The following is an 8,765-nucleotide window of genomic DNA, read 5'->3' on the forward strand; positions in this document are numbered from 1 at the left end:
AGAGGGTCCTGGTCCTTACCATGGTTTTTCCATTGTACGACCAATGCAGAGGCTAGCAAACTCCTTCTCCCTACCTGGGTCTCCTCCTCAGGCTAGAGAAACGGTTTGAACAAAGAGAGACTCTCATTTCACGTTCCTGGAGGCTGTCCAGAACAGAGCCCCGGCCAACAGAGACGGCCTTGCTCTGGCTGGCCTATAGACCTGCCTGGAAACCCAAGGACGCCAGTGTGGTATAAAACCGGGTGTGGCTCCATGCCATCCACCCTTGCTTGGGGCTCTGAGAGTGGGCGGCGAGGTAAGCCTCAAGGGTTAGAGCTCCACGGGGAAAAGGGAAACACCAAGGCAGTCCTATCAAGTGGATGGCTTACCAAGCCTCTCCCCTTTCTCCCAAGCGCAGCCTTAAAAGGCTGACCTCACACCCACTTTGCTAATTCAGCTCACCTGTGCCTCCCTTTCTCCTACAGCTTTTTTTTTTTTTTTTAAAGATTTTATTTTATTTATTCATGAGAGGCACAGGGAGAGAGGCAGAGACACAGGCAGAGGGAGAAGCAGGCCCCATGCAGGGAGCCTGACATGGTACTCGATCCAGGGTCTCCAGGATCATGTCCTGGGCTGAAGGCGGCGCTAAACCGCTGAGCCACCCAGACTGCCCATCTCCTACAGCTTCTTTTTGTTCTCTGGATTATTTTACTTTTGGGGGTCAAACCTGAGTGCATGAGAACCACATGGGAGCGCCTGTTGAAGAGACGGACTCTGGCTGCCGGGCCTACCATATGCTTTAGGTCAGAGGAGCAGGAGCCCAGAAATCCTTTAAACAATCCCCCTGGGCATGCCTCGGAGACTCGACTTGGAGTAACAACACCATGGACAGAACACCAAGTGTCCAAAGTTCAGAGATGCCACTGAAGAACAGGAGGAGGGAATAGCGGAGCCTCACATGGGCTGACACCCGATCTGAGGTACCTGCAGGTGCCTTTTTGGTTTTAAAGAGTGTGCCTCTTTATTCACTGTGCCTTGTAAGGATAGGGCACATCTCAGGGGTGGAAGCATCGTGGGACAATGAGGTGTCCACCCTCACATACTCAGGGAAGGCTGGCTGAAGAAGCTAGGTTTTTCCATTTTAGCATCAGCCCTGGTCACGTCCTCTGTGCAGATAATGATAGCTGGCACCTGGGTGCTCACTCGGGCCTGAGGTCAAGCACATTATAAGCAGTATTTCATTTAACTCTCACGGCCACCTTATAGGGCTGGTACCATTACTACCCTCGTTTTATGGATGAGGACATTGGGGCTGGGAGAAGTAGCTCCCCTGAGAATAGCAGCCAGAGACAGAGCCAGGATGTTGCACTCAGGCAGTCTGACTTCAGGACCCAAGCATAAAACGCTCTATTATTATAAACAGAATTCTCTTATGTCTGTCTCCGATCATCTATCTACTCAGTCTTGTTTTTCAAACCTTCCCCAGCTAAGATGGGAGCTCTGTGAGCTGAGCTAATTCTTTGCTGAACTTGTAGGAACTCTATATACTGGATCTATGTATCAAGAATTTTAAAAACCACGGGGATCCCTGGGTGGCTCAGTGGTTTAGCGCCTGCCTTTGGCCCAGGGCGTGATCCTGGAGTTCTGGATAAAGTCCCGCATCAGGCTCCCTGCATGGAGCCTGCTTCTCCCTCTGCCTGTGGCTCTGCCTTTCTCTCTCTCTCTCTCTCTCTCTGTCTCTCATGAATAAATAAAATCTTAAAAAAAAGAAATTAAAAAAACCAGACCATTTAAAACACCCTTGCACTTGGGGCAATCACAAAGGAGGAAAGTATCAAGCTTATCATTGCAAAAGACAACAAGGTGGCTTTCTACAGGACCCTCAGTGAAGCCACCTGCTGCAGTGACCAGGCAAATCACCAGGTTCTCTGGCTTCCTGCAGGCCTGTGGTGTCCCGGGGGATACATACATTGGCTTCCTAGACAGACCAGAAAGAACTTAGCTGTGACTTTCATTTGTCCCCTTTAGTGAACACCATCTCCAGCGTGGGTCTCCTACCTTGTTTTCCTTTCCAGGCAGCTGCTCCCCGTGGCACCAGCTTTTGCTCCATCACAGCATGTTGGTCAGGTGGTTCAGATCTTCCCAGGAACCAGTTATCCACAGTGGCCCTTTTCTTCCAACTGGTTTCTTGAAATTTTGAGAAGTGGAAAACTCAAGCCCTTTGTGCAGCCAATGTCCTGGAGCCACAGCTGGCTCTTGCGGACATCATCTGTCCTTGTGCTGGCTCGACTGCCCTTCTCTCCCCCTCCTGTGGCCCAGCTGCACACTCCTTCCACCTCAAACACATGGCTTCACCTGCAGCTTGCTTCTGAGGCCCACCCTTCCCAAGCCAGCTGTGTAGACTTATAATTAAGGCCAGATATACAAAGAGATACAGTGAAGAGCAACAAAAAAGAAGAAAGCATGCTGCCTTTGAGGGCTTATTAAAGATCACCGGACTTCACTCCCATTTTTTTTCTTTCCTTTTGAAAAGATTTTTACTTATTTATTTAGAGAGGGAGAGCACAGTGGTAGAGGAAGAGGGAGAAAAGGACTCCCCACTGAGCAGAGAGCCCAGCACGAGGCTCAATCCCAGGCCTCTGAGATCATGACCCGAGCAGAAGGTAAATGCTAACTGACTGAGCCACCCATGCGTCCCACACATTTTATTTTCTTATTGTCTCTTTCCTGTCTTGGAAAGGAGTGCCTTTAATAAATGGGATGCTGTTCTCCCAGCATCCTTGTTTTCCTGATTGCAATCACCGTTTTGGGGGGGTTTGGTTTGATCAGGTTCCAAACTGCCTGTTGTAGAAACATGGCCTACCTATTAACTCCCATTAGCCAAAAAGAGAGCCTCTGAACTTGACATCTGGTTGACAGGACCCCCAGCACTACCATTCTAAAGAGAGGGGCAAATCAAAGAACTGATTTAACTTCATTCCCTCCCTTGGTCTAGGAATAGCAGTATTTCCTGTCAGCCAGACAGGAAAACCAAAGCTGAGCTGTGTTCTGGCCATAAATTCTCTTCAAGGTTAAACAAGTTCAGGCCAATGTTGGTCCCTAAGGCCGCATGGAGCTAACACGATGCTGCTGAACGAACCTCCTTTACCTCCAGCCCTTGGCAGCTCTACTGCCTCCTATTACTGTGGTGGAACTCTCTAGAAACTCAAAGGACCTAGAGACTACCAGTCACCTCTGAACTGGGCATTCATTACCAAGAGAAACCCAAATCCACAGCTCTGGGCTACCAATTCCCCAAGGGTCATTTATTTAGCAGGAACTGTATCTAGAAATGTTGCCCTGGATAACCACATCCCTGCTGAACTTTAAAAACTTCTATTCAATGAGCAAAGTCACCACCACTGGCTCACCCATCCCCTGGCCTGCCCAGCTGATCTGAGCCCTTAGAACAAGAGGGTTGCTGTGGCTTCCAGGAGCTCCCAATTCTGTAAGCCCAGGTAAGTGACCCTTCTGTTAGGTCTCCCCATAGGCCCTGTGGCTTCCAGAGAGGGTTCCTTCCCTTAACCATCGTGGCCTCTGCTAGGGCAAGAAGACACCACCACCAAGAAGGATAAAATAAGTTTTTATTTATAGTCTTATAGTAAAGGGGAAAGCCTTAACTTGCAAGACAATTCTTGGGCAGTATGTACAACATACTTTTTATTTCCATGGAATGGAATCAAACACGGACTGAGACTACAGAGTACACACTAGAAATCAGCGAATGCCAGGAACAGAGTAGGAAAAAGACAAAGAAATGAGGCCTAAACACACAAAACCCTTCACTGGGATCTGCTGACCGCAGCCAGGACCAGGGCTGGATCACACAATGGGAACGGGTTCCAGGACAGTTGGAACAAGAGTAGGGTGAGGGTGGGGAAGGGTCCGCACTGGGGTGCGGGTTTAGTACCAGGTAAATTGCTCTTGGTATTTACATACAAAATCAGTTGGCTCTATTTCTTAGAAATACACACGGAAAGAAAGGAAGATTTGATCATTACTTTATGAATCTGTCGCTTTGCAATACCGACATCATCAGAAATAGGGACAATTCACTCAGATCCAAATTTCAGTAGCAGGAAATAAATATCAAAACATCATCACTGGCCCTCAAAACAAAACCTCTACCCGACTCGATTCTCCCTCCTCGTCCCACCCCCTAACCACCCCTTGGCGGCTACCACTTCACTGCTGCCGGCTGTCCCCTACACATACCACACGAGTGTCATGCGGCCCTCCCCATGGCTGGCTGAGAGAAGCAGGAGTGAAACAGGCCAAAGACTGTGCTGCAAATCTGTCCCCACTTGTTTTTATATCACAGACTTCTTCAAAGATCTGGTCTTTCAATAGGAGCGATAAATAGCTTTTTAGGAAAAAAAAAAAAATCCTTAAAAAACAAAGGGGATTAGTTCTGATTACTCCAAACCGGTCATCTTCTTAAAGTAGAGCAGTCCACAGATTCACAAAGTCTATCAAACGGAGGTGAGGGTGGCCTGGGAGGAAAGGCCTGGGAGGGGCAGGAGTCCTCCGGGCAAGTGCCCGGCAGGGCTGGAGGAGCTGGTGGCTGGTCAGGACACCATGTGCTCAGAGGTCCGGCCGGCCGTCTATCCTCCACAGAAAAAGCTGCCAAGTTGGGGTGTTTTGGTTTAAAAATTCCTGGTGGGGACAGGGAATCCCTGAAGGGAAACATTAAAAAAAAAAAAAAAAATTGTGGAAATGGGGAAGGAGAACGAGAGCTGTTGTCCAAGAGCTTCTACGTAAAAATAAAATTAAAAAAAAAAAAAAAAGAGAGAGAGAGAGAGGAAAAAAAAGAGTCTCTTAAATGGTTGTGAGGGTTCTGGGGATGAACTGAAAGGAGGACGGGACGATGGAGGAGACGGACAGTTTGTATTGCTGGCCTGCCCCGCGGAGCTTAGCTGGCCTCCATCCGGAGCTTCTTCCTGCTTTGGGGCTCTTCGGGCTCTGACTCCGAGCTGGAGTCCGAGCCTCCATCGAAGGCAGAGATGGTGCTGCCCTTGGCGTTGGTGTAGAGGCTGTTGTCTGAGGAGGGGTAGTTGGTCTGCAGTTGGGCACTCGACCTCGCCTTCTCCAGTGCACGGACTGAAAGGCAACCAAACAAGCAGGTTACAGTCTTCTGGAGACTGGGGGAGTAACTAAGTCTCAGCTCAGGGTCCAGCCTGTTCTTCCGAAGGGCTTGCTGGCCCCCGAGGCTCAGGGTGGCTTAGAAGTCAGTCCCTTCTGGTGGCTGTTCCACCCACACACTTCATTTCCCTCCTTTCCCAGCCAGACCTGGGGGCCCAGTGGACATGGCCAGCCACTCTGCGATGCCACCCAACCCTAAAGAGAAGGCTTGTGATGTCACCGTCCTGCCATGGAAGCCGAGTGTAGAGACAGGAGCATAAGCTCCCTGTGGGAACCAGCAGTGCAATGACAGAGGAGAAGCTGGCCTGGCCATGCCAGGCTCCACAAGGGTGTGAAGGCCACACAGCAGCAGGAAAGGATGACATAAGATGTGTCAGCCAAAGAAAAGTTTTGGCTTAGCTCTCTTGTACAAGATCCACTTGGAAAGACAAGCTGGACACTTGGAAGCAAGTCACCAATACACACAGAATACCTGGGCCTTTTGACACATAGCCCCTACATGCAGGCTGCTCAGCCCAGTAACCAACCCACTGCCACCTCCCACTGCCCGTCCCTTGGGGATCAGCTCATCTTGAGCCTGGAAGGTCAACCCGTTTATTTTATCTTATTTTATTTTATTTTATTTGAGATGTTCTAACCCAGGTGGTTACTTGCATTTCCTTTTACTTGCATCTTCCATGAGGGAGGAAGAGAAGTGAATTCCCCAGGAACAAAGAACTTGATCAGCTCTCGCTTTCCCCTGTGGTTGTAGGAAAAGGCGGGTGTGAGCATTGGAGAACAGCATGGGCCTGGCCCATAGGCTGCCCTGATTGGACTACCATTGACAATGGGGAGGGCTCACTGTCCCTGAACACCTGGAGTTTCTGGTACTTACACAGCACACTCCAATCCAAGGACCTCTCTTTTGAGACACCTGATGCCAGGTGTGACCCCTACTGCAGGCAGACCACCTGAGCCCCAAGAAGGGGAGAGATCAGGTCAGAAAAAAGTCTCCAAATGTCCAACCCCTAGACTCCACTGTTCCCTCACTGGCGGCTCAGGTCCTTCCTCAGGATGGTTCTAACACTCAACTATTCAGGCCCAAGAAGCAGGGCCGCAGCCACTTATGAGCACACACTCCGTAACTGGTTCTGACTCTGCAGGCCCAGGTGCGAAGCCCTGACCTGGCCAGAGCACAGCAGGGCCAGCTGCCCCACCAGCTCAGGTGCTCACCTTGCTGCTCCAGAAGGGCATTCTGCCGCTTGAGGTCATCAATATCTTGCTGGTGTGTGTGGTTTTTCCTTCGCATATACTGGATATACTCTGTGGCTTTGTCTAGGATTTGGGCCCGGGATGCCTGTTGCAACAGGAGAAAAAGCAAAGGGAACAAAGTAAGGACCTCGTCCAAGCAGTGAGGAAACCATGCCTTTCTGCAAGAGCAGGACAGGAGGGTGAGTTGGGCCGGGGCTGACAGAGGAGAGGAACTGCTGTTGAAGCCGTCTCTGTGCCGGTCAAGCTGTGCTTGTGTGTAAGTGCTTTACACAGCTTACCTCACGGCAGCACTGGGAGGCAGCTCCACCAGGAGCCCGAGGCTCAGAGTTTACTGGTGTATTCAGTCACCAGCTAGATACTGGCAGAATCTGGATTCAAGCTCAGGTCCATCCAATTCCTGAACTTGTACTCCTCCATCCCCCTTTGGTTATTTAGGCTGCTTTCCAAGTCTTCAGCCTGGCTATGTCTGAAAACATTAAAATCCTACTTAGCTGAGAGCTTGCACTACTCATTCTCTGCTAGGGAGTGATATGGGCAGCTGGGCCAGAGAGACAAGAACAAGCTGTTAGGGAAGCCAGCTCAGAATCGGAGTAGGTGCAGAGCTTTTCACCAATGTCCCTAGACTTCAGACTAACCCTGACTACGTGCTGCTGTGTCATTATTTCAACCTTCCTGACTGAAGAGACTTGAGTGAAAGCTGTCAGAGCTTGATGTCAACACAGGAAGGGCAGGAGATTGGGCCATTTCAGGAAGCAACCGCACCTTTACCATGGCCATGGGCAGCCTAGGCACTGCCCTTTTAGGGGAAGAGGTTGATAAGCTATTAAAATGGATGTCAGGTTACTGTGCCCCTGGAGGTCAAACATGCCTCAAAGAGTCCCTCCAGGCTGCAAACATGGCCAGAGTTACTCACGGCCAGGCAGCTAACCAGCCAAACTGGTAGAATGGTATAAAGCCAAGAGGACTGATACCCAAGGCAGGGTATTCTAGGTTCTGAGTATGGCATTCATGCCACTGAGGATTCTGAGCAGTAGCAGCAAAACTTCTTACTCAGGGTAGGGCAATACTGGACAGTTCTGTGTCATACTTCTAGCATGTCCCAAACCACCAGAACACAACAGGGGGGAAAGGGCAAGGAAAACATCTACCCTCAGGATAGCAAAGCTAAATCCACTTGTATTAAACCCTGACAACCTCAATTTCTATACCTCAGGCTGGGCAGCATATCAGAGAAGACTGCAAGGCCTGGATTTATTTACTAGTCCTCAAAAGTACTAGAACTTTCAGGCTTTCCTCTTATAGCATGCTTAAGGCAATTTCCTCAAAAGGAAATTGCTCATATTTAACCATTTTTATCTGCTGCAAATTATGTGAAGGTACTGAGCACTGTGGGGGAAACAAAATGTATTAGTTGTGGCTTCTTTGGCCCAGAAGCTTACTTACTATCTAGCTGAGGAGATAAATATATCTATACACAAGCAAATCACAAGGCAGCACCGACAAGTGTAACTTGAGTAGTACAGATTAGAAAGGCCACAGGAAAGATGGCTTCTGGCTGGGGCAATTACCTACTGTGTGCCAGGCATTGGCCTTGGCTCTGTGCGTGTGCAGGCGCGAGCGCACAAACACACAACTGAAGTGACATCTGTGGGAAAGGGTCACTCTGGGCAGAGAGAATAGCACAGCAAGGGTACAAGAGTGGAGATTGAGCCAGGTGTGTTTCCTGAGTAAGTCAGCTTATGTTGGAAGAATTAGAGTACCCAGCAAAGCAGGCTTGCAACTCTGGCTGCATAGATGCTTTTCCCGTTTCTGCCGAAGGGAACTTACTAGAATGTAATTATTAGGGGATAAAATGGAAGAACCTCCCCACCCCACACACACATAATTAGAAAGGACTAATTAAAATACTCTGCTTCTCTGGATACTAGAGATGGAATTTTAAAGAAGTACTGCAGGATAGCTGGCAGAGTAGTGAGGAAGTTTATAAGCACCCAGGAGATAGGTACATTCTGGGCTCTATGACTGCAGACATAATTTTTCTCTCTGTGGCTATTTCTTAGAAATTCTAGAAATTCAGACTGCACCTAGCCCTCCAAATTCTATGCACCTCATCAATGACCTGGTTGCTATGTATAATTATATCCCAGGCTCTTTGAGTTTGCCTATTTTTTCAGCTAATAGTTCCCAGAAAGCAACACTAGCTCTTATTAACTACTCATTTGCAGGAAAAGGAAAAGGAAAAAAAGGAAAAAAACAAGACTGCAAATGTTCAGCGATGACTCTTACTAATGAATGACCACACTAAGTAGCAGCCTGTGTGCTACCAGTCTCTTCCTCACATAGTTATACATGAA

The 8,765-nt window shown here is 48.9% G+C and overlaps 1 protein-coding gene across 7 annotated transcripts in view; it reads right to left on the reverse strand.

Moving 5' to 3' along the window:
- Positions 1–3,584: 3,584 nt before the first annotated feature.
- Positions 3,585–8,765, reverse strand: part of MAX (MYC associated factor X) — a 24,503-nt gene continuing 19,322 nt past the window's right edge. For 3 of the 7 annotated variants that reach the window (XM_038544959.1, XM_038544960.1, XM_038544958.1), the window contains 2 exons: positions 6,373–6,496; positions 3,585–5,118 (listed from right to left, as the gene is read on the reverse strand). In XM_038544959.1, the coding sequence (XP_038400887.1) occupies positions 4,931–5,118; positions 6,373–6,496 (312 nt within the window). In that variant the 3' untranslated portion in view covers positions 3,585–4,930. Of the gene's footprint in view, positions 5,119–5,798; positions 5,900–6,372; positions 6,497–8,765 lie in introns of those variants that run through there. The other 4 variants (XM_038544961.1, XR_005363406.1, XR_005363404.1 and 1 more) reach the window with 4 other exon arrangements.

This window comes from Canis lupus, chromosome 8 (assembly GCF_011100685.1).
Source record: "Canis lupus familiaris isolate Mischka breed German Shepherd chromosome 8, alternate assembly UU_Cfam_GSD_1.0, whole genome shotgun sequence".
Lineage (NCBI taxonomy): Eukaryota > Metazoa > Chordata > Mammalia > Carnivora > Canidae > Canis > Canis lupus.